The sequence below is a fragment of the Alternaria viburni genome (assembly GCF_023758015.1).
Source record: "Alternaria viburni strain BMP 2772 chromosome Unknown scaffold_24, whole genome shotgun sequence".
Taxonomy (NCBI): Eukaryota; Fungi; Ascomycota; class Dothideomycetes; order Pleosporales; family Pleosporaceae; genus Alternaria; species Alternaria viburni.
The window spans coordinates 38,059-63,452 of NW_026055793.1; the positions used below are offsets into that span (position 1 = coordinate 38,059).

The 25,394-nt window shown below is 53.5% G+C and overlaps 5 protein-coding genes across 5 annotated transcripts; 1 reads left to right on the forward strand and 4 right to left on the reverse strand.

Annotated features, from left to right (window-relative positions):
* Positions 1 to 3,397: 3,397 nt before the first annotated feature.
* J4E79_009243 (uncharacterized protein) lies at positions 3,398 to 4,255 on the reverse strand (the record flags this gene model as incomplete). The annotated part of the gene is made up of 1 exon (XM_049358093.1): positions 3,398 to 4,255. One exon carries the CDS (start codon positions 4,253 to 4,255, stop codon positions 3,398 to 3,400), a length of 858 nt encoding a protein of 285 aa, XP_049207309.1.
* Positions 4,256 to 4,540: 285 nt separating this feature from the next.
* Positions 4,541 to 6,190, reverse strand: J4E79_009244 (uncharacterized protein; the record flags this gene model as incomplete). Its single annotated transcript, XM_049358094.1, has 1 exon — positions 4,541 to 6,190. The coding sequence occupies one exon, from the start codon at positions 6,188 to 6,190 to the stop codon at positions 4,541 to 4,543; it is 1,650 nt and encodes a 549-aa protein (XP_049207310.1).
* A 1,721-nt stretch (positions 6,191 to 7,911) lies between these two features.
* On the reverse strand, positions 7,912 to 11,262 carry J4E79_009245 (uncharacterized protein; the record flags this gene model as incomplete). The annotated part of the gene is made up of 3 exons (XM_049358095.1): positions 7,912 to 8,155; positions 8,210 to 10,743; positions 10,801 to 11,262. 3 exons carry the CDS (start codon positions 11,260 to 11,262, stop codon positions 7,912 to 7,914), a joined length of 3,240 nt encoding a protein of 1,079 aa, XP_049207311.1.
* An 817-nt stretch (positions 11,263 to 12,079) lies between these two features.
* On the reverse strand, positions 12,080 to 17,703 carry J4E79_009246 (uncharacterized protein; the record flags this gene model as incomplete). The annotated part of the gene is made up of 3 exons (XM_049358096.1): positions 12,080 to 12,161; positions 12,211 to 17,376; positions 17,423 to 17,703. The coding sequence occupies 3 exons, from the start codon at positions 17,701 to 17,703 to the stop codon at positions 12,080 to 12,082; spliced, it is 5,529 nt and encodes a 1,842-aa protein (XP_049207312.1).
* Positions 17,704 to 19,497: 1,794 nt separating this feature from the next.
* Positions 19,498 to 24,909, forward strand: J4E79_009247 (uncharacterized protein; the record flags this gene model as incomplete). The annotated part of the gene is made up of 3 exons (XM_049358097.1): positions 19,498 to 19,796; positions 19,846 to 23,484; positions 23,532 to 24,909. The coding sequence occupies 3 exons, from the start codon at positions 19,498 to 19,500 to the stop codon at positions 24,907 to 24,909; spliced, it is 5,316 nt and encodes a 1,771-aa protein (XP_049207313.1).
* Between the last annotated feature and the right edge of the window lie 485 nt (positions 24,910 to 25,394).

Genomic DNA, 25,394 nt, shown 5'->3' on the forward strand with positions numbered 1-25,394 from the left:
ATATTACATCTTAACAGAAACCGCCTACTAGATGTCCTCTTTTGGACCAGCGCGTCCGCCATTTGACGACAGTTCAATGTTCTTCCTCGCCACTGCCGTATCGCTTGGGCATCCTACTACGTGCTGCGCCCAACCACTGCTGCTGACAACAGTATCTAAGACTCGGACATTAGTCGACATCGACGTTATTTCTTTCCTTTATAACTCACACGTTACATCGGCGTGGCATCAAGTTCGTATGTGTCAGTCGAAACAGTGCGCCGGCGTTGGCGTAGAACAGTATTCGCAAGAGCAAGGATTCTTATGACCGCAGTCACAGCTGCGAGATAGGTTCCGATCACATTGAAACTAAGCTGTGTCGCTATTGGTTCGGATTGTAATGAGATGTCCATGGCGCCGGATGCCTTACTTGGAAGCCTAAGGACTGTCTGCATTAGCATAGCTGAGGTAATAACACAGAGCGGACAACTCACACAGGCCAGGCTCGAACGTACGAGTTAGATTTTACAACACTGTCGAGACGTGACGCGGAAGTTTGTTAATGGAAGAAGCTCTGATATGGATGTAAGACGGTTTTATCGGATTGGACTATACTGGACGATTTCCGCGGTGGCGACGAGTACTTATACTTTGATCACAGTGAATACTCAGGTATTTTCGTCTTGACTATTTCATCTTAGGTGCATCAGAAAACGCCGTATTTCTACCACATGCGGAGATTGCGATATCCACGATGTTGCGACAGAGGCTGTAGTTGTCCAGCCGCAGAGGCTTCATTGCGCCATTGGCCGACCTTGTCGCGAGACGACAGAACGTCTCTCTGTGTAGAGCTACCCGTCGCGCACCGCGGATGCGCGTCCTCCTTCCGCCAGTGCGCCATCGGATGCCTACGCCAGCTAGTCCATTGTCATCTCTGAAAAAAGTCCCAGTTTCGCATACGTACGACGCTGCGCTTAACAGCGACAATGCGCCATTGGACGACGAAACTTCCTCCGACCGCTACGTCTTCCTGCACTACCAACAGGTGCGTGGGCACCGCGGGAGAGTACCCCTACATCCGCGCAACGTGCGCCATTGGCTGGCGCTCATGCGACAGGCCTTGATTGGTCGATGCGTGCAGAGGGAGACGCCATACACCGACACTGGCATCGATGTATCGTAATTCCAGAGAAACTCTGATCGCATTTAAACCGTACGGAATGGACGATGTCTTGCAAAGGCTCGTACAGTCTCCTTCCGACCAGGGATCCACAACATGATCTCCACGGCGATTCGACGTCCACTGATGTGTAGCAGGTGCCGAACAGACAAGAAGAAAGTGAGATTTTGATAACCAGCTTCAGATCTCATCCAAGCTAATCGTCATAGTGTGACCCTCCTGGCCGCGTATGGCCGGACAAATGCGATAGATGCAAAACAAAGGGACATCAGTGTTCGGAACCACAGCCGTCTCGCCCACGCAAACGACCACGCACGTTTCCTGTCGGATCTACTCCGAATCGTCTTCTAGAACTACGTCAGTTGGCTTCTAAAGATAATTTCCCCCAAGGCTCATGTCATGGATCACATGCCGGACTTTCCCAAGCGGATGCAACAGCGATCAAGGCGCAGGAGGCGTATGTCATACAAGTTCGGTAACATTCGTTTTTGGGCAACTAACTGTCTGTAGTGTATTGCTCTTATCAGTTGCTGAGGTCGTCAACATAGCTATCGAGGAGCTTGTTGCAGTAGCCAATAATGACTACGCCATTCAGATATGATACGCGATACCAAGATCCAAGAGACTGTATGCCGAAAGTACAGTTGCTTGTGAACGAACTGCGCTTTCTCGCTGACGAACTTGAAACACACGCACTTGAAGTGGGAGCTGGATCCGGTATTTCCCTTGCTCAGTCTGCTCTGAAAACCACACGCTTCGCAAAATCTGCAACATGGAGCGGCGATCAAGTCGCATTGGAAATCTTGCATCAGAAGGCCACCTCTTGGGACACATCTGATTATCCTGGTCTTTCGTATGTGCTCCAGATGAAGCTCTTTCGCGATCAGCCTCATCTGTTGAACAACAACGTCGAACTGTTCCTTCTGTACAGAGAAGGTTTCCTTCTTGCTGTCGACGATCTTTTCAATCACTTGCAGATTCATATTCCGACTTCGCTGATAACCTGTCAGCATTTCATCCCCAGTGCGTTCGCTAGTATACCTACCATTGCTTCAAGACTTCGACAACGCAATGTCCGGGACTGCTTGGGTCGGTCTGTGTCCCACATTCTGTACGACGCAAAATCTCTGAAGGAATGGTCGCCCGATGACATGCGCACCATCGATAGCCTCCAGCGTTCAAGCTTGTATCTTTCTTGCTGCGATGGGAATCATGACCGCTTACTAGAGCTCGTTCGGCCAGGTGTCTCTCCTAATATCGAAGCTGCGAATGGCCTATTTCCATTGGACATTGCAGTCATTTCTGGAGATCTAACAACTTGTGCAACAATCTGGAAGATGGAAGTCGCCCTTCACGAGTTAACCTCGAATACCGAAAACCCTGTATGTGTGGATACCAGATATGGCAATCCTGGGGCCCGGCGTCGGTCTCCGATGATGTGGGCTGCTTTTGCCGGGCACGTCCACATCATGAAGTTCTTCCGAAATTATGAGAACACATACCCGAATGCTATGGCCGTAAGAGACAGTACTCACAGTAATGCAATCGGACTTGCGGCTATGCGAGGGAAGAAAAACGTCATCGACTACCTGAGTGGCTACCCTTGCCATATCCCCGATGCCCATGGACGCAGTCCTCTCTGGTATGCGGCAAGCATTGGGCACGTGGATATCTTCAAGTCCCTATACAAGAAAGACATTTTCCCCGATCGACAAGACAATTACGGATATACGCCGCTTGCCATAGCAGCACACAAAGGTTACTTACCGATCGTGAACCTGTTGCTTGGGAACTTGGTTGACATCTCAATACCTACGAACGCAGGACATACAGCATTGTATCTTGCAACTTCTGGAGGACACCTGGCATGTGTCAAGTTGCTTTTGCCCCAGAGTATTGTTAGGCTAGGTGCCTCAAAAGTTTGGAGCGTATATGCCTTTGCTCAGAGTCTGGGCCATCAAGAGATTTGTAGAGCATTCGAAGTCTATGGGCTCGACCGTTTTGACCTTCATCATGCCGCGTGTTCATCGGAAGAACGGGCTGTACCTTACATAGCGTGACGAAAGAGATTCATGGCCCCGAGCAGCATCCAGCGGAATTCTCACGCCAGTAAACAATTTACTTTGGTCTCACTAGATGCGCTTGGTTATGCGAGTGCTTGCATAGACAGGTCATTTCCAACGATGCCTATGTCTTGTTTTAGGCTAGGTAGAGATTGTAGAACACAAAGCCTTACTTCTAGCTCAGAAAGCCACCCTGTCTCATCCACTTCTCACACATGCTCGGCCAATCGCTCACCGGAAGGCCTGGCGTATCCAGCGCGAACCCATGCGGTGCATCCGAGAAAACGTGAAGCTCTACAGGAGCACCAGCTTTCATGATGCCTTCAGCGAGCCTATATGCATTCACCACCGGCACGACCGGATCGTTTCCAGCATACACTATGAAGGTTGGCGGAACCCTGCTCTCCAACTGTACGTCTGGCTGCACGGTATCGTAAAGCGCCTGTTTCTCCGGCGGCTCCAGCGCTGGCTTGTTCGCAATGATCTGGCGTCCTTTTGCATTCGTCGAGATGGGCGCATAGCCAATGATGGCGAATTCGAGGTATGGAACACCACTTTCCGCATTCGGGTTGTTCCAACAGGTGGGATACGTCGAGAGTAGCGATGCAGCGAGATGACCACCAGATGAGAGACCGCATACACTCTTAGGGCCTTGTCCAAAGCCCTTCTCATAAAACATTGTGAGCGCCCGCCTGGCGTCGTCAATTGGCGCCTGAATGCCCGTCTTTTTATTCGGGAAACGGTGTATGAGCACGAAGGCATGAAATCCTAATCCTGCTAGCCACCTCGCTACCTGCACACCTTCTCTTCCCACCATGAGCTCGACGTAGCCTCCTCCACCTAGAATAAGGATGTTTCGTCCGTTTGGTGTAGACGTGGTGGGCTTCCAGGCGAAGAGCCAGGGACGTGTGACGCGTGTTGCGACGGCCTCGTCGATGCCATTGGCAAGGTCGAGTTCGAAGGCTCCTTCGATGGGCCCATCTCTGTAAAGTGGCCATGCCCAGTCTGAATTGAGAGGGTTTGAAAAACGCATTGTTGCTTTGGAATGATATGGGTTTGTTTTGGAGTATCGATGTACGGGTACACATGTGTTTTTACGCTCGGGGTACGTAGTTTATCTCGCGGCATCATTGCGCCGAAACTACCGAGACAGTGCCCTCTGATTCCAATCGATCAGACAAGATTTAAAAACCAAACCTAGGACGCTTCCGTCCGGCAAACGTCTTGGTATCGCTCGAGTATAACGCATATCGATTCTGAGTTGAATTGCCAAGCAGATTGAGGGGTATATTCAATTACTGCGCTGCATGTCGTCTGTCTAACCGCTCCTCTTGTACCCACTCCTACTCCTCAACGTCTCGCCATACCTCGCCAACACAAATGGTATACACGCACCCAGAATACTCAAACAACCCAACAACGTACACGCCCACTGCGGTCCCAGCCGTCGAAACATCTGGACTGCGAAAAGAGGAAAGGTTCCGCCAAGTACATATCGCAATATGGCGTTCGAAGCCATGGCACTGGCGCTGTACAATGGTCCGTATGTGTCCGTAATATACATCATGCACGCCATGAAAATGAGCATATTACCCCCTCCGAAGAAGGCCTCGGCGATGGTCGGTACGATCCAATGGACGCGGTAAGCGGCCGACCATCCGAAGAGGAAGAGGCCGATAGTGAGAATAGGACCACCGGCGAATGCAAGAGGCAATCGCTTCTCAGGTGCTAGTCGCGACGTTGCGAAGGCTGGTGCCGGTGTCTTCTCTGCAATCGCTTTGCGTACGCGAGGCAGGTAGTAAAGCTTACTGAAAGAGACGATACAAATAGTAGCAATGATAACGCCAACGCCCAAACCCAGGAACGTGTAACCTGTGGAGACACTGTCGAAACCATACTCTGTTGCGAAGACGTATGGAAAAGCGGCGAAGAAGGCGTATAGCAAGCCGAAGTTGAAAGCGCTGTATGTATTGAACGTGACCACGATCGGCTCGGTGAGGAGCATATGCATCGGTCGAGTGAGCGTCTTGGTCGCATATGTACTGAAAATCTTCGGCAACGACATGCCTTCAGTCGGCGATCGCGGCAGCGGAAGATTTCGCTTCTTTGCGCGCTGACGCAGGAGGACGGGCTTATACGACTCCTTGTAAAACGGCGCAGGTGCAATGACTAGCACAATAGTAAAGAAGAGTATCAACCAGGAAGTCCAGCGCCAGCCACGTGTCTGTGTTACCGCAGCACCTAAGATCGGTCCTAAGGCTGGGCCCATGAAAGGTGTTGCGACATACAGCGACATGGGACCAGAACGCCTCTCAGGCGGCCAGATATCGCTCAGGGTGCCTGACCCCATGCTCAAACTGGGAGCAGCGAAGAAACCAGCCCAGAACCTCAGCACCACCAGACTCGCCATACTCTGCGCGAACCCCGTGCCGAGGATGAAGAGCGCGAAGATGGGCAGGCTGATAAAGATGAGGGGTCGCCGTCCGAATGTCTCGCTCAAAGGCGCTGCGAATGGTCCGCCGAAAGCGAGTCCGAGAGCGTATATGGAGTATGCGAAGGTTGCGATGAGTTGGGTGGACTGGAGCTCTGATGCTGATTGTTCGATGGCGGGTGTGAAGACGGATGATGCGAATGTTCCTACGAATGCGATGCCTGATATCGTGTATGTTTGATACCATTTTCGCGCTGCGCTCCAGTTGTGAGGATTCAGAGGATCGTCTGGACCGTCCCAGTCGAGCGCTGAAGGGCGATCTTGAGAGGGAGCATGAGGAGCGCTGGGTGTTGCTTCTTGACCTGCATTCTGTGGAGAGCCTTTTTCGGGGTCGATGCCTGGATTGAAGTCTGCTATCGTCGACGGTTGGCGACTCTTGTCATGGTCCTTTTCAATGTTGACGGGGCTTGGTGGTCTTGTTGAAGCTGCTGTAGTATTCGACCAGGAGACAGGGCGTGAAGCATTTGGAAGAGCCATGATGTGTGTCTTTGACCACACTGCGACGAGGAAAGGGACAGCTCGCGCAATTCTGAGAGAACTTTTGCAGGACATGACAGAGGCCTTCGCGCCACGATCTTAGTACGACCCACCATGATGAGATTTCGATAAGCAGATGTTCTACACCCGCGGCATGATCGCCGCTTGTGTGTTAGTCCGGCGTGGATCAGATATGGGACATGGGATTCTGCGATCAGGATTGGTAGGTTATCGAAACTGTACGTGGACGATCCTGGCTCAGATCTTTCCAAGAATCGGCATGGCGAGCTTGTCTGAGATCAAGATGCGGCTGAAATTGTGGATCGGGTGAAGCTAAAGTTCGGGACCGTGCCGGGCGCTACACTGGCGAGTCGAGCATGATGACGTCCTTTGTTCGATCTCAACATTTCGAGGGTACTTATGACGGCCTTGGAGATGTCAGAAACCTTCTTGCTACGCAAAGAGAAGAAAGCGGTCGACATGACCGAGCACTAGTCATTTCTTTTAGAGTCGCTGAAGAGCATGCAATTAGGTACATTTCGTCGATGCCAGACAGCTGGAAACGCGATGACGAAGTACACGTACATGGCCGGAAACTCAGTTGTTATCGCGCTCTAATGCAATCTGCTGCATAGCTTCGCACAGCGTGTCGCCAATCAGCAGCGCATGTCGCAGCGGTCTGAGGTGGTGGTCGCCCTGACTCGTCGCCGATGCGATCCTGCACAGAGCCCCATAGACGCGTTCGCCCAACCGACCCAAAAATGGCGGCCTTTCGCGATGAAGAAAGCGTAGAGGACGAAGGATGGGAAAGAACTAAAGGCGTCTGCGGTCTTCGCAACTTTTGCTCAAAAGACGTCGCGAGGCTGGCGCAATCCTTCGTTATTGACCCTTCCGTCACTGCGCCCACTAATCGCAGGTGCGGCCCAGCCAATCGCGCATAACACCACCTGGGCAACACTCCCCGACGCGTCTCTAGAGGCTCCTCCGCAACAAGACCCATAACGAGAAGAAGTGAGCCTGCGTAACCATGCTTGAGCCACTCCTCTACCTCAACATCTGTTTAGCCATTTAGTCAGCTCGTGCTTAGCAAACACACACAAGCCAGCACGAGAATGCCGCGGAGCAAGGTATAACTACGCGCTGTTTCGTGTCGGGATAGAAGTCATCACCAAGCAGCGATAGCAACGATCCAACTTCGATCGAATATTCCCATATCCAAAGTTTGCAAAACAAGATTTGTTTAAACGAACATTCTGTGTTCGCCATGTCCTCAGTCCTGTCGCTCGAAATTGCGCGCGCTCTATTTCCAGCACTCACCAAGGACCAGTCGCTTGAATCATCGTCAACAGAGTATCACCCTTCTTCATCCAATAACGTCGACCCAGTATCTCGCATCAAGCTCCAAGTACGCGTAGACGACAAGTCTTCAGCGTCATCAGTATGCACACCAAACCACGCCAGCGAGTGCATTGGGTACGCTGCACCGTTACCCCATTTCGGCCTAGCATCCTCACAATGGCGACGAAGAGGATGAATCGGGGTTCGAGCGCGTGGAGGGAGGGTGTTGGAGAAAAGGAGGAGGATGAAATATGTTGTGCTAAAACGCCAAACAAATGCTATTGCTTGCGCCCTAAAAAAGGCAGGAAGAAAAATAAAAGCCACTAACTAGACGTCTAGAATCATACACCACCACCACCATGCCCATCTACCATCCATCTTCCTTACTGCACATCAAGCACATTCTTCAACTGCACAATCAACTTCCACTCATCCTGACTGACATCGCTCCTAAAGTACTCCTTGAGTGTATCGATACTCTTTCTGCTAATAGCAGAGTAGAGGATATCGTCTTCTTCCAAGTGGCGACCGTACATGGGCTGGTTGGAGCCTTCGATCTTGACGGCGACGGAGGGCTGACCTCGCTTGCAGATTTGCATGGGTTTGTGGTCGCGCTCGATGGATGTGCTGTGAGAGGAGTTAGTAAGAGGATGTGAACGGAAAGTGAGAGGGGGAACTTACACTCTTCCTAGATGAACGAGTTCTTTGGCGCCGGTGGTGGCGTTCTTCTTGACCGCGCAGATAGGCGTTGTCATCCTCAGAGCACCTTCAGTGACATCCACACCAATGATGATGGGATCCTTCTTGTTGAAGACAGCAACGGGCTTGAGTACGCAGGGGAAGACAGCCAACATCTTTGAGTCTTCCTTCCGCTGCTCCTCGAGCTGCTTCATGTGCGCTGTGAACTTGTCGAACAAGTGGTAGATGATGTCGGCTTCGAAGATCTTGACACCGATTTCCTCTGCGTATGCCTTGGCGTCCTTGTCGACCTTGACGTCGAAGCACAGCATGACGGCGTATTCCTTGGCCTTTTCCAACATGATACCTGCTCGAAGGACGTCCTTTCTGAAGACAGGACCGATGGAGATAGTGGCGACAGGAATCTTCGATACACGCAGGAACTCAAGGAGCGCTTCAAGCGATCCAAGGGTAGACGCTTGTACGGAGACACCACGACCAGTCTTGGAGACCTTGCTGAGCAAATGGGCTAGATCACCCATGACCTCGTCCATAAGATCCTCCTCGTCGTCATTCGGGCCGACGACAAGCAGACGCGAACCTGCGATGGCTTGGTCGAGACCGTCGGCGGCGATCTTGATACCCATAGCAGCCTTTACTTCCTTGTTGTGCACGTATTGCGACTTGACACGCAATTCCTTCATCTCAGCCGGTGTCAACAGCGCTCGAATGTTCGTCACTATAGGCTCTGGGTTACCACATAGCACTATCCGGTCACCCTCGTGAAGGACACCGTTGGACAAGATAACATCGATCGTGGTACCGAGACCTTCGATGACCTTGACTTCAAGCACAGTACACTCAACCTCAGAAAGGTACATGAGGTTGTTAGTCAGACGCTCTTGCGTGAGTCTGACGATGAGCTTGATCATGTCTGGAATACCTTCTCCGGTATGCGCTGATGTTGGGCACACGGAGACGAACTTGGACATGCTCTTGTTTCGGTTGAAGATCTCCGAGTTGAAACCTTGTTCTTGGAGTTGGGTGCGAACAAAGGTCCATCGCTCCTCGAACTCGGACTGAACAGAGGCCTTTTGGAGGCTCAAACTGTCTTCGAAACCGTTGTTATCGATCTTCTTCCAGCCGAACAGACGATCGATCTTGTTGAGAGCGACGATGAAAGGTGTGCGCCTGTCTCGGAGAAGCTTCATCGATTCAATGGTTTGAGGTTCAAGACCGTGCATAATATCAATGACGAGGATAGCAATGTTGCAAAGCGAGGAACCACGAGACCGGAGGTTGGTGAAAGACTCGTGACCGGGTGTATCGATGACTAGGAGACCGGGGACATTGAAGACGAATTCGTTGTCCTTGTTAACGACAGCAACCTTCTTCTGAAGTGCCTCGACGGGGAAGTAGGTGGCACCAATTTGTTGTGTGATACCTCCGGCCTCGCCTTCTTGAACGTTGGTCTGACGGATCTTGTCAAGCAGCTTCGTTTTACCAGTATCGACGTGACCAAGAATGCAGCAAATGGGAGATCGCAGGTTATCCTTGGACCGCGCGGCAAGAGCCTCCTCGTGAGCCTGCTTCCGTCTTTCAGCGGCGGCAGCTTTACGAGCGGCTTCGGCCCGCTGGGTAGCAGTGCCTTCCTCGTCTTCGGATGAATCGTCTTCGCTGTCGTCTTCGGAATCAGAGTCTGAGCTGGTGTCCTTGGACTTGGAGGCGTCGTCTGCTGTAGCCTTTTCCGCTGCCGCCTTCTCTTCCTTGGCCTTCTTCTCGCTTGCTTTGCGCTCTTCTTCCTCGTCGGTGTCGACATCCCAGCTGTCTTTGACTCCCTCCAACTCGTCAGCTTGGGCCTCCCAGTCGTCGGCAGAGTCACCATCCTCTCCCTTCTTTGCTTCGGCGTCAAGTTTAGCCTTCTCTGCGGCCTCAGCTGCAGCGGCGGCTTGCTCTTCGGCCAGCTTGAGTTCCTCGAGCTTCTTGGCGGCCTCCTCAGCTTCGCGAGCCTCCTTCTCCTGTTGGGTCTCGGCTTGCTTCTTCTTCTTTTTCTTGCGGTCATCGTACACTGGCTTCTTCTTCTTATCAGCCTCGTCGGCAAGTCCAGCAACCTTTGTGCCACCTTGCTCAAGCAGCTGCTGCAGACGGAGTTCGTTCTTTGCCTTGGCCTCTTTCTGAGCCTTAGTCATGTACTTGCCCTCTTTCTTCAGCTGCTCGATCTTTTCCTTCTCGCGCTGTTTCTTCAGAGCCTTAGCCTCCTCTTTCTTCTTCTGTTCCTCGGCCTCTTGTGCCTCCAGCGCCTCCAGCCTAGCTCTCTCTTCGGCTTCTGCGCGCGCAATCTCTTCCTCCCTCCTCTTGCGCTCTTCCTGTTGTTTTTGAAGTGCAGCTAGCGCAGGGTTGAGCTTCTTCTTCTTGCCACCAGCAGCGGGGGTGGTGTCTGCGGTAGCGGCTGAGGGTGCAGCAGCGGCTTCTGGCCTGGCTTCGGCAGCCTTCGCGGGTTCGGCTTTGGCAGGACCAGTGGCCTTCTTCTTCGCAGCCTAGCATGCGGTCAGTACACACTCATGCAATGAACATGGCAGATGCTGCGAACATACCAATTCCTTCTTTCGCTGCTTCTCCTTCTCCTTCTTTTCTTTCTCCTTCTCTGCCTTGGTCTTTACACGAGGAGCATCGTCCGTCTTCTCCTCAACAGGCTCCTCTGCTTTCGCAACAGCGCCACCCTTGCCCTTCTTCTTGCCGTAGTTTCCAGCAAAGACATCGTCGTCATCGTCGTCGAAGGTTCCTTCTTGGGGTGCCTTGGCGTCGAAGTCGCCATTCGCGCCGTCAACAGGCGGGTCTTCGCCTTCCACTTCGGTGTTGGCGCCCTTCTTGTTCTTCTTCTTGCCGCGCTTCGCAAGAGCCGCCATCAGGCCGCCGCCAGCAGCATCGTCTTCGGCGGCAGCATCCTCAGGCGCGGCATCAGCTGCAGCGGCATCCTGGGGCGCGACAGACTCGCCGAGCTCGGCTTCCCAGTCGTCGTCCTGCGCCTTCTTGTTGTTCTTCTTCTTGGGCGGCATTGTGTGTGCGGTGTATTACTTGGGGTGTGGGGTGCACTCGGCGGGTGGCACTTGTGGTTGTGGGAATGCACCGTAGAAATCGCAAGTGCTCAAGCAGGCAGGCGCGCCACACAGTGCAGGCAGGAGCAGGTAAAAGCGGAGCCGAAGGAGAAGGGGTCCCGAGTAAACCAACAAAGGCCTGGACCGCAAAAGAGTGACAGGAAAATGCAAACGCACACGGGCTGCTGCGAAATTCCGTTGGAGTTATCGATTGTTCTGTGTGGCGGCGGGCGGCGAACGGCTAGCTGTGGAGGGGTAGGAGGCGCTCGGACCAATCACTGCCATGGAGGCCTGCACTGAATCATCTTCAGACGTTCTTCATGCTCGATTTTGGTAGCATGACTACTCTTGACTCATCTGTTCTTCTAAGCTTTACTCGTGACCGGTGACACATGTGATGAAAAGGATCAGCGCATGAATGGATAAGTCATGGGAGGTGTGTGATGTGTATCCGTATGAGATTCTTCATAGCTATTCTCTCATGCTACAACCCAAATCTACACCCATGTTTTACCATCCGACGCAAATAACACTCAAATGACGACAAAACACAAAACGTGTTGCTCCATTTAATCCCAATACATTCAACGCCGTACCAGGGTCTGTAACTCCGACCCAATGAGAGAATGCAATGTCGATATTACAATAGTAGCGATAAAAGCCAAGCGCTGAGGCCTGACATGGCTGTATGAGTGACTGACAACGAAACGGTATCTTTTGGCAACACGTAGAGTCATAAAGCATCAACGAAGCCGTGACAAACTAAAGGCACAACGGCCTAGTAGAGCTGGCCGCTGATGAGCAGTGACTCGACAGCTGAGCCGATGAATTGCTTCTTGAGAGTGAGATCGCATCCGAATCTGTGATGATGTTAGTGTTGGTTGTGCAAACAAATGGGGATTGACATACCTTTGCTCTAGTTCGCCTTTGATCTGTTTCTTCGTGACGTTCATGAGATCAGACTTGGATAGAATGTCCTTGATCTCCATCAAGATGGCATCGTCACTTGGCAGGTTCGACATTTCCATGCTGTCCGCACCGTATCCGCTCTGCGCGAGGCTCAATCGTGAGTGGTTGTCGTAGCGTGGGAGACCAAGGTGAGACGCAGAGCGAGATGGTGTCATGCCTCCATACTCTGAGCCAGCGACAGATCCGCCTCCGAAAGGCTTCCTGGTGGCGTACGTGTATCCTGAAACTTCGGAGCGGTCGTCCCGGATGGTGTGCTGCTCCCACATCTCCGCCTGGTACTCCTCCCACCTCTTCTTGGGGATGCTGGCAGGATCAAACTTGCCTTCATCTGTGACAAGAACCTTCTGACCCTTTTCACCAACAACGACACGAGTGTTACCCCACGAGAAGTCGTCCATGTACCAGAACGAGTACAAAGGCAGGCCGAAGGCGAAGACGGGTGTTGCAAAGATGTAGATAATCATCCAACCAATCATTTCCCACTTGCGTCGGATGATGAAGATGATAGCCTGCAGACCATAGATGGCACCAAGAAGAATAAACGCAGTGACAGGGACGATGTCGGGGGACCACACCAGCGTGTAGATGAGATAGCCGATGTAGACAACGATGACGGGTTGTACAACCGTGGAGAGAAGATCCATGAACACGATGAAGCGCATACTGAAGCAGCAGAAACCACAAAGCTGCGTGAGCGGAATCAGTTCAATCAGGTTGTGCACAGTAGAGTTGATCCAGCGACGACGTTGAGACATGAAGACGGACCAGCTGTCAGGTGCGACAGTCCAAGCGTGTGCTCGCATCGTGTACTTGGTCTTGTACTTGGGATGGAACTTGAGAAGTAGCGTGGTCAAGAAGCGATCTTCTCCTAGATGCAACAGGTTCTTTGTGTGTAGAGTGTCGACACGAATCTCTTGGTAGGCTTCGACGACCTCCTTGCTGACGAACAGTGGCTTTCCAGACTCGGCAGCGCGAATGCGGTACATGGTGAAACAACCAGGAAGACAAGTGACGGAACCGAACAAGCTCTCGAAAGCCTTGGTCAGGTTGTGGGAGATGAAGTATTCGTACACTTGCATCATGGTAACGAACGAAGACTTGGCGTTGGTAAGAGCGGTTTCACCACAAATAGCAAGGAGGCGGGTATCGTGGAGGAAGGCTGCGACGAATCGAGTGGCGGCGTCAGGTGCGACTTCGGTATCGGCATCAATTTGAAGGAGGAACTCGTAGAAGGTGGGGTTGACTCCAATGATGTTCCGAATCTGATGGTGCATTTCGAGCTCAAGCGGTGTCATGGGGAGGTTGTAGTGCACACGGTTTAGGAATCGCATGAGGATGATCTGCGAGTCACGCTTTCCGCGGTTACCAGGCTTGGAGACTTCCGAAGGCTTGCCAATCTTGACAACGACCAAGAAAGGCACAATGTGACCCTGTACCTCATAGAGACCCGAGTAACATTTGCCCATGTTGTGCTGCTTTTGACCTTCACCCAAACTCTCAAAGCTGAGAGGCTCGGGATCGGTAGCCTCGGGAACACCAAGAATGTCGAGAACGATGCGAGGAGTGGGCTTGTCGTTGCCTTGACCGATAATCATACCATCGCAGACAATGACAAGTAGTTTGCGCTTGTCATCATACTTCATCCTGGCGGCGGAATCGATTGCGCGACGGAGGGATTCTTCGTCTTCGGTGTAGGCAGGCACAGTGCAGATGATGAACTTGTCGATGTTCTCCGGGTCGGTCTTCCGGCTGAACTGAAGGGCCGCAAGGAACTTGAATCCGATGACACTGACCAAGAGAATGGAGATTGCGAGGAGGAAGTACTTGGCGAACAGACATTTGGCCGAGTTTCTGGTGTCCAGATCGCCTACGTAAAACAGGTTGTTCATGCAGGTCTCCATGTTCGCCTTTGTTTGCGCATTCAACTGGAGGTTCTGCCAGTATTTGGTGATGTCTTTACCGGCTTGAACTCGGAAGATGTCCACAACGCTTGGGTCCATAAAATCGGTATCAATGTTCTTGTCATCAGGCTCTTCGCCGACCTTGAACTTGACTTCACGACCACCAGGGATGTAATCCGTGAAATCGTATACACGACCATTCATGTAAGCGATCGAGTTGCCTTTGTTTCCAAGTGTCTTCAGGTATTCGGGGCTGTATCCAACACGACCCTTCATGTAGTTGGCCTTGAGGAACATCTGTTGCTCGAACCACCAATCCCCACGACTGTCGTTTGTGAAGGATCGGAAGTCGTGGTATTGCGCGTTGATGTCGGTGGTACTGATGAGGTTGTTCACGGCGGAGTCGGTGTAGTTGGAGTTCTTGTAGTTCAGCTGAACGGCTGGGTTGATTCCCTTTCCTTCCTTGCCCAAGCACAGAGAAGAGACTTGTACGGGGAACAGATTGGTAGCATCCTTTCCAGCATACTTCTCCAGGTTCTTCTGTGGAACGATGCTCGGATAGTGGTGAGGGATGAACTCTCCCAAGTCGTAGACGATACCGCGGATGGCAACGTAGGCCTCGTTTCCATCCTTGCCGTTGAAGGATGTCAGTTCGGCAGAAGAGTAGACGTGTTGTTTCGGGCAGATGACCGCGGGGAAGCCTATCATGAGGAAGATGACGAAGGCACAACTCCACCAAATAATCATGTTAATAGCCAACTTCTCTCGCCATGCCATGCGTACGTCTTTGCGTTTGATACGTCCGATGTACCGAATAGCAAAGTCAGGAATGAGCCATGTCAAGAGGTAGACAATGAACACCCATCTCTTTCGACTGCTTGAGGTGGGAATGGTCTCGACCTCTTGTAGCTTGGCTTCAGCAGCCTTCTCGTCGTCAATAGCCTTGGGCTGTTCCAAGCCGTGGAACATGTCGCCATTCGTGATGCCAGATGGCGCCTCTGAGCGAGCATCGATATCCCTCTGGCCGAAGTAGTTGCCGCTCTTGTCGTCGTAATAAGCACCAGGTGAAGGCGAGAGAAGACCGGCTCGGACGTCCCCGTATGAGCGACCAGCATCGGGAGTAAGCAGATTGTCGTTGGAGTCAGCGGGACCACGGGCGTAAGGAGCGATGTTTGAAACGTTGGCGATTTCGAGCCAGCACTTCTCGCTCAAGAAGACACCAGTGGCACCCACACGAACTTCATTCTCCCGCCACGGCTTGTGATCAAGAACCATTTCAGCCTTCTCCTTGTCGCTTCCAACGATGGCAAGGTCAGTCTGTGCAAGCCCAAGGAACTCGGCAAAAGGCATGAAGATGCTGAAGTCAGCCACCCGAAGACGTTGGCTGATCTCGGCGATGCCCAGAGCCTGAACTTGTTGACGGACGCATTTGCTGTCGAACTGGTTGGCGATCCTTCGGTCATTTGGTTTCAAGCAAAAGACGAAGTAGGCGTTGGCTTTGCGCATTGTCGATTCAATGGTCCTCAATGAGCTGATGAACTGGCCTGCGGCACCAGTCTGCTTCTGAGATTCACCGGGCTTCTTCGTGCCCGAGATGTTACTCTCTGCATCACTAATGGCATCCTCGTCGAATACGTTCAATTGACGTCCGAATCGACCAGTCTTGTCGGCCTTCCGCTTCGCCATGCTGGGTTGGCGTGTAGGTTTGGAGCTGACAGTAGCCTGGACAATGGCTGACTTTTCCTTAGGGTGCGTCATCTTTTGAAGAGCCTCTTGTCCAAAGAGCTGTTGAACGAAGGGAGCCTGGGCGGACTTGAGCAGGTGCATCATGTCGCCAGAGATGAGCTCAGCGTTTTCCTCCAAAAGACCCTCTACACTGTAGTCGATGTCACCAGTGAAGTGGCGAATGGTAAAGGTGGGCGAAGTGTTGGGGGTAGGGAAGTTGCTGCCGGGTTGCACGACTGTCAAGCTTCCAGGAACAATAGCCTGGTGCTTGCCGTCGAAACGCTTGCGAATGGCCTCGAGGAACTGCATGTCAGTCTTGCCACGGCGCATCTGGTCGTCTAGGATGCTCAGAAGACCGTTGCCGGGCTTCATGAGGCCGGTCTTGACAGCCGTGTTGTCGTAGAAGGCCATGGGCGGCAGAGAGATCTCTTCGGCTTCCAGCTCTTGGATTTGCCGTTGGAAGAAGCTCTCTTGGCAGAAAGAGATGAGGGACTCGTTTGCAGTGTTATTGAGGAGTTGGTCCAGCGATGATCCAGTGGCGGCGAAGTTGGCGAATCCTGGGAAGTCGACCATGGAAACGGTGTTTGAAATTTGCTCGGATGGCACTGAGATCCTTGAGTTCATCTGCTCCATGACCCAAGTGACGAGGAGCGAGTACAGAGAACGGGCAAGCTCATCTGCATTGGCTCGGGCACCCTTGGGGTCCAACATAACGGTAACGCGCTCGCGGTATAGAGTCTTGGACTTGTACCGTAAGCTTTGCTCCAGATCGGATATGGCAACGCCTAGGAACTGGGCAATGGGTACTAGAGACTCCTGGTTCTTGACAACCGTAATGGACTCTCCACCTTCGTGGGAGTAGCCACCGCTCTCGTCAGGCGCAGGAGTGGTGTTTTGGCCCATCTCGAACTCGAGCTGACCAATGTGCATGATGGTAGCCATGATCTCGCAGATGCCTGCAATGCTCTCTTTGCCAAATTCTAGCCTCCGGAGGGCGGCCTTGAAATCAGCGAAGCCCTTGGAGTCATCGATGCCGACCTTGAGCTGTGTGGGATGTCCGAGATAGCGCCATCTCTTGTTGGAGCCGAGCGAGGTGCGGTTGCCTGCACCCTCTCCACCTACTGCGTCAAGGAACAGGTGCTTCTTCTCGTTGATACTGGTGCCGGCGAGGAGATAGTAGAGGACATGGTAGGTGCGCTCTCCTGTCGGCACGGAAGCGATGCGGCTGCGCTCGAGGCGGTGGGCGAGGAATTGGGCGCCAAGCAGGGTGGCGTTGTTCGCGGTCGTGGTATTATACTGGAGCTCTAATAAGAGACCAGATTTGGAGGCTTGCGGGGTCGTGAGGGACTTGGTTGTGGTGAAGGCGTCGAAGACAAAGTTGGCATGTTCAATCTTCTTGGAGAGAGGTGTCTGGGAGAAGGACATGAAGGACCTCAGCATGTGTCCGCGGATGGTCGTCTTTCCGGAGCCAGACTCGCCACTGGAACATGTTAGAGATGTCAGAGAGAGGAAGTTCGGGTACTCACAGGAAGACAATGGCTTGGTCCTCGGAGCGGTGTCCCAGGCGCGTGTAGGCCCTGTGCGAGAGGTCCTCGGCGGCCTGGTGGGCGCTTCCCTCTTTGCCGCCATCTACACCGAGACTCGCGTCTGTGCATGTGTTGATGGCGACAATGCCCTGGGAGGAGAGGGCCGCAATGGGCAGGTGTGCGTGGTACCGGCTGGCGAGGGCCGAAGTCAAGCCCGTGTCGTTCTGCTGGTGCTGGGGCAGCGAAGGCAGCGAGGGGTTCTGCAGCGGGTTGGAAGCCATGGTGGGCAGCCGCGTCCCCGTGGGAGCGAGTGAGAGACCGAGGGGTCAGGCAGGCGCGGTCGGCGGTCGGATGGCAACTGCGCGTCGTGGAGACTATTCAATGTTGTTGGTGTTGCGTCCGCAGGGCTGCTGGCAGGACAGGCGGAACAAGAAAAACACGCGACGGGAATAATTACAATCAGCGAATGTGGAAAGGGTGTACAAACGAAGGTAAAGGATGCCAAAGCCAAAGCCGTTGAGTTGCGTTGCAAAGGGGCCGGCACGGTATGCTGTCTAACTCTACTCTGGACCAGACGGAGCGCTGGAGAGCATGGGGCTACGATGCTTCTAGCTCAGCTTCGCCCGCCGCCGCACCAGCCGCCTTTTGGCGTGTGTTGACTGGGAGACCCAGCGATCACGAAAAGGGGGCGCAAAAATAGAATAGAATACGCTGAACAGCCCTATTGCCTCGCATCCCCGTTGCGGCTCCACTCGCCTGCTTATTGATGCGACGAAAAGGTCGTGAGAGACGTCGAGCTTCGCAGCACGTAGGATGGCACCGCGACACGGCGTGACCCCGAGAAGCACGTCTGCACGATACTGTCCTCACGTTGCACCTGTTTCTCCAGGCGAAGACGTGCATCTGGGACCCGGAGACGCATGGCAGAGAACCACTACCAGACCTGCGTGCTAGCGGTCGCGCGCCCCCCGGGAACGATCATCGCTGCACGCTTCAATGCACTAACCGTCGAAACCGTATCGATTGCGCGGCGACGGAGCATGCCCATGCCGCCAACTGCTCTCGATAATTTTTTTGTCGCTCGACAGCCGTCAGCCGACGTTTCTTTTGCTCGCCCGAAGACGTTGGGCCAGGCGGCGTGGAGGCCCACTGCTCTAGACAGCGGGAGGCTGTGTGCGTGACTTCACGATAAAGTAGACCCTTGGGTAGCGCCCGCGATGGAGAGACAAGGATTGATTTTGTCGGTCCCAACGAGGGGCGCGCTTTGACGTCAGGTCGAGATCTGAAATTGTCCCGGCGTGATTCGGTCGTGTTGAAACCATGGAGCCAAAGACAAATGAGAGCTAGATGAAAGGGCGTGAGGTGGATATTGGGATGTGCCTGCAGTGCGCGCCATGTTACAAGCTTCAGACGTCGGGCGCCATCTCCGCAGACCCAGATGCGCCGTCGATTTTGCTCTTATCGATTAGATGGCGATGGCCGTCATGGAGTGAGAGGAATTCTCCGACTATTGCTTGTTCACACCATATGGTGCAAGGAAATATCGACGACATGAGTAAACCGGGCTAAAAATAGGGGCTGGCATCGCATCCACGCCACCCGCTCGTATCACAGGCCCATGGGACGGTGCCGCAGCTGGTAGTGGCCACGAAAACCAAGACTCGCCATCCATGTCCGGCTGGTGTTGATGCATTGAGCTGCCTCGCCCCGGCCTTAGTCACGCTGCTAACCCTGTCTAACCATACGCCGCCATGCCCCATGCAGCTGGCCGGGAATGCGTCTCGCCCTGAGCCAACAAACATCACTGCTGCTCGGTCTGCGTTCCACGAGGCCTCTCTTGCTGTCTGCATTTTGTTCTTCTCCATACAATCGTTTAATCCGTCCACTCGCTTGGCCCTTTGCTCCGTCGCCGTGTAATAGTTGCATCTACACGCGACCCGTACCGCTCTCGCCCAGACACTTACCTCTGGGAAGACAAGACAGCTGCAGTCAACACGCGGTTACCCTCCACCTACCCTCGCTATAGTAACGGTACTCGCATCCACGGAAGGGGCGACCCGCCTCAGCCCGCAACCATGAGTTTCGTCAACAACTCCCGCATGTCCGTCTACTCGACGGCATCCGCCTCGGCATCGCGCCCAGGCAATTCGCCCTCGCAGACCTCCACCACGACGCTGCTCAACACGCTCAATTCCGCCTACAAGAACGGCCGCTCGTACAACCTCGAGGCCAGCACCAGTCTGGTCGTCAACACGTGGGTCAATGCCAAGAGCATCATCGACGACCGCATTGGTGGCACTGTCGACCTCGAGCTGGGGCGAAAGGCATGGGAACATGCCCGCCGGAGAGCTGAGGACGGCTGCATAGTCCTTGCGTATGTATCTAACGTCCCTGCATCCACCATCATTCACTGACCCGCGCAGTTCGCTGCACGACTCGAGCCCCTCGCTTTTCTCGCCCTTTGTCTCCAGCCTGCCTCTGTCCCTCCCGGGCAACTTCTATACTGCACTCGAAGCCCTCAAGGCATTCACACACTGCGTAACACCGGAGAACCCCTCCACCCCCCGCTACTCGGCCCTGGCTGCCGTCTTCACCATCAACCTTGCTGGCGGTGTCGTCGGAGCTGAGATCAAGCTGTCCACCTCCGGCCTGGATGTCCAGCAGGGCTTGCTCCAAGTCCCTGGCAAGAGTGGCACACGCGCTTTCGATGTCTTCTACTACCTTAACTCGAGCTCGGCTTCCCGGCAGGAGAGGGAGTACTTGGACATCCAGTCCCTCGACCACTACGCCCTTCTCCGACGATCCGGAACATACGATCCTCCCAGCTACCTTCCCGATGCTGACGACGCCGCTGCTGCCGAAGACTTCCGCGCCAACCTCAAGGCAATTGGCATCAAGGGCCAAAAGCTGACCAGGCTTATCAGCTGTCTGACTGGACTGCTGAAGCTCGGCAACACACTCGACTACTTCATGGACGAAGAATCTCTTGCTTCAGTGTGCGAAGACGTAGAGAACCTCATGGACCTGCCTGAAGACACTCTCCGCCAGAAGCTCGGCTCAAATGAGCGCGAGGTTGCCATCGGTGGCATCTACGAAGCCATCGTCGACTTTGTCGTCTCTCACGCCAACAACGCAATCAAGGAGGACATCCAGCGCGCCAAGTCTGGCTATGCCATGGACGATAGTGAAGGCAGCGGCATGATGACACCCAACGAATCAGAGGATGGAGACATTGTCAACATTACTGTTGTCGAAATCCCCAGCCGTACTCTCGGAAAAGCGATTGCTCTGCGTACTGTCTTCGACGACAGCGAAGGCATCAACGCCGAGATGCGCGACGATGGTGTTCAGGTGCCGCCTGTCAGCAATTCTGTCCTTGAGGGCATGCGCGAGGCCATGCAGAGCTGCGCAGCAGACCTCGGCATCAACGGGGCTGCTCTTCGCGAGAAGGAAGCTGATCTAGAAAAGCGCGAGGCTGTGTTGGAAAAGCTTGCTCTTGAGATCCCCGATGAGGACAACTTTGTGAAGAAGGTCCTGAACCCGGTACCCAGCAGCGGCATCGTCCTGGGCAAATATGGCCGTTTCGACCTGCCCATGACAGTAGCCAGTAGCAGAGTCTGGTTCCAACTGGCAATCCACCCCACCGATGTCATCCCCACCTCGCTGAACCAGGACCTCAATTCCACCTGGCAGGCTGGCGTAGTCTCTCGACAACTTCGCGAGTGGCGACTGCCCGAGTGGGCCAACCGTCGTAACCGCAACCTCGACTTCACTGCCGATTTCGATCACCATGAATTCTACGACCGATACGCCCCGTTGGGCTGCATGGACGGTCAAGAAGGCATCCAAAACTGGACCTTGCAGCGTGGCTGGAGTAACGGCGAAGTCATGGTCGGCAAAGAACGTGTATGGGTCAAGGAGGGCACATGGTGGGAGGCAGAGTCGCAGCTCGACCTGAAGACGCATGAGATGGGTGGTTCTCCGAATATGATGGGTGGCATGATGGGAGCTGGTGGCATGGATAACGGATACTCCACCCCGCTCCCGCCTACAGCAAGTGCATTCTTCCCACCTCTTCCGGATATGTCTGCGGCCCCTCAGAACCCTTTCCAGAGTTCCACCAGTCTGGCCGTGCCAGGTGCAGCAGATGCAAAATCAATCGCCCCCACCACGCGCACCCTTCCCACCGCGGGACCTGGTGATTACGGTCTAGGAGGCAAGGGCGACGAGAACAAAGGTGTTAGTTACTACGACATGGAGTCTGGTGGCAACGCCGTCGTCACGGAAACCCCGCTCACTGGTACTCGTAGGATGTGGGTTGGCTTCGTCTGGGCCCTCACCTTCTGGATCCCTTCACCGCTCCTCAAGTGGATTGGGCGCATGAAGCGACCTGATGTCCGCATGGCATGGCGAGAGAAGTTCGTCCTGGTCCTACTCATCGTGTTGCTCAACGCCGCCATCGTCTTCTACATTGTCGCTTTCGGTAAACTCTTGTGCCCAAACAAGGACAAGGTCTGGAATCAGAAAGAAGTGTCACAGCATCAAGGCGAGGACGACTACTTTGTCAGCCATCGTGGTGTCGTATACGACTTGACCTCCTTCTGGAAAAAGCAGCACAGTGACTCTAACACCGAGGCTACCCGGGATCGAATGATGGAAATGGCTGGTGCCAACATGGACCCATACGTCGTTCCTCCGCTATACATCGCTTGCCCCAATCTGATCAAAGACACGCCTCAAAACCGGGTGTTGCAGCTCACACTCAACCAATCCACCGCTGAGAATCTCAACGCAATCGCTGTCCACGGATCTGGCTCAAGGACAAACATGCCAGACAGCGCCGCTCTGAAGAGCGAGACCTGGTACCCTGACGTCTTTCTCCCGGCTATGAAGGAATTCAAAAAGGGACCCCTCGTCTGGGAAGAGAAGACGATCAAAGATGAAGGTGAAGATCTGAATCACATGTGGTTCAGGCTTGACAACAGGGTTTACGACTTGACTGACTACTTCGCCACGATCGACTACATGCGGGACCAGGACCAATACAACTTCCTCGATGCTAAGCTGATTGACATGGTAAAGAGCAACGCCGGTTCCAACCTCAAGGAGGACTTCAGCAACAACCTCAACAATAATGCGCAACAATTCAACAAGCAATGTCTTGACAACTTGTTCTACGTTGGCGAAGTCGACTTCCGTAAGACAGCCAAGTGCCAGGTCAACGACTATATCCTACTCGCTGTCACGATCATCCTCTGCTCGGTTATTGTCATCAAGTTCTTGGCTGCACTTCAACTAGGCTCTCGCAAACGTCCGGCAAACCAAGATAAGTTTGTCATCTGTCAGGTGCCAGCCTATACTGAGGGTGAGGATTCGATCCGAAAGAGTTTGGACTCTTTGACTGCCCTCTCATACGACAATAAGCGAAAACTCATCTGTGTCATTTGCGACGGAATGATTGTTGGTGGTGGTAACGATCGTCCTACGCCCAAGATTGTACTCGACATCCTCGGTGTTGACCCCAAGGTCGACCCTCCTGCCCTTCCATTCTGGTCGGTCGGCGAGGGAAGCCAGCAGCTCAACTACGGAAAGGTCTATTCTGGTCTGTACGAATTCGAAGGCAATGTTGTGCCATACCTTGTCGTCGTCAAGATGGGTAAAGAGTCGGAACAGCACAAGTCTAAGCCAGGTAACCGAGGAAAGCGCGACTCCCAAATTCTGCTCATGAGCTTCCTCAACCGCGTCCACCACCGCTCGGCCATGAACCCCTTGGAGCTGGAAATGTTTCACCAGGTCAACAACATCATTGGTGTTGACCCGGAACTATACGAGTATTTGCTCATGATCGACGCCGACACCATGGTCAAGCCCGATGCTCTTAACCGTCTCGTAGCAGCGTGTGCCCACGACTCGAAGATTGCCGGTATCTGCGGTGAGACGAGCTTGGAAAACGAAGACAGGTCATGGTGGACTATGATCCAGGTCTACGAGTACTATATTTCGCATCATCTGTCCAAGGCCTTTGAGAGTTTGTTCGGCAGTGTTACCTGTTTGCCCGGATGGTAAGTACCCAACCCTACCTGCATTATATGGTGCTAATTCGTACTAGTTTCACCATGTACCGCCTACGCACAGCCGACAAGGGCAAGCCTCTCATCATCTCGGACAAGATTATCAAGGACTACGCCGACTGTGTTGTTGACACTCTGCACAAGAAGAATCTCCTCTCGCTCGGTGAGGATCGTTACCTGACGACTCTGATGACGAAGCATTTCCCCGCCATGTCGTACAAGTTCATTCCCGATGCGTACGCTCTCACAGCCGCCCCCGACACGTGGAGCATTCTGCTCTCCCAGAGACGTCGATGGATCAACTCAACCATCCACAACTTGGCCGAACTCGTCTTCCTGAAGGATCTCTGTGGTTTCTGTTGTTTCTCGATGCGATTCGTCGTCTTCATCGATCTCTTCGGTACTCTCGTCCTGCCATCCATCTGCGCATACCTGGTATACCTCGTCTACACCGTCTCGACTGGCAAAGGTCAATTCCCCATGTTCTCCATCATCATGTTGGCGGCAGTGTACGGTCTTCAGGCGTTCATCTTCATCATCAAGCGACAATGGCAGCATGTGGGATGGATGATCATCTACCTCCTGGCCTTCCCTATCTACTCACTCGCACTTCCGATGTATTCTTTCTGGTACATGGACGACTTCTCGTGGGGTAACACGCGTGTCGTCATCGGCGAGCAAGGCACGAAGCAGGTTCTCACGACGGATGATGAGGGCTTTGACCCCAAGTCGATTCCTATGATGCGCTGGGACGAGTACGCCGAGCGCAACGAGCTTCCCGGTCGTCGCGGTCTCCCAGGCATGGCCACTGAGAAGGGTGGCTTCAATGCGTACGAAGACGAAGCATACGAGATGAACGACATGCAATCCGTCTATTCGTCTGTCAAGCCTGCATCTACCGTCATGTCCAACATGCAGCACATCTCGCACATGCCACCGCAATCGCCTGGGCCATACCAGGGCATGCAAACCCGTCAATCGACATACTCGAACATGTCGCGGTACCAAGACAACCCACACCAAAGTCGCGTCATGTCGATGAGTAACATGAGTGACATGTACAATGGCAACAACACTTCACCGTACGGTCAACGCCAGAGCATGGGTGGCTTCCAGAGCTCAGACAACCTGATGGCCTCGTCCACACCACCGATCCGTGGACGCAGCCCTCTCAGCTATGGCGCCAGCATGTCACGGCCTGGTAGCACGACCAACTTCCAGAGCATGATGAACGGCCCGACTGATGGCCAAATCATCGAGACAGTCCAAGCCTGCCTCAAGGACGCGGACCTGGACAAGGTCACGCGCAAGCAAATCATCGCACTTGCGGAGCAAAGACTACAGATGCAGCTCACTGGCGAGAGGAAGATCTTCCTCACGCAAGCCATTGACCACGAGCTTGCCAACATGATGTAAGAAGAAGAAGATTGAGAATTGATTGCATTTAGCGATGTTGTTTGTACATGTCTGCACGGCAGTAACGCCATTTTCGTCTTTCCTTTGGAAGAAAACATGTATCTTTTGCATCTGGCGCACGATTAAATGGGAAAACTCGGGTGTCTGGGAATCTGGGTTGTACTTTCATCGCTCTTTTGAAGTGGTGGTAATACGGAGTTGTTGCATATATCTAGCTGAATTGAAGATCATAACATGAAGCTTGTTTTTTGCCTTTGCAGTGATGTTGAACGAATTTGGTTGTTAACATGGAGCTCAGCGAACAATGCATTCATGTGAGGCATGGGAGTCGCAGGCGGTGGACGACTAGCGTCAGGTAGCTACGTACCCCAGCCCAGAAGGCGCGGCCAGAGCTCCGCCATCCCGACATTCCCCAACCAGCACCCCCGAATCTCACACGACGTACACAACTGTCGCCTCTTTCCCTGCCGCTCAGTATAGACAAG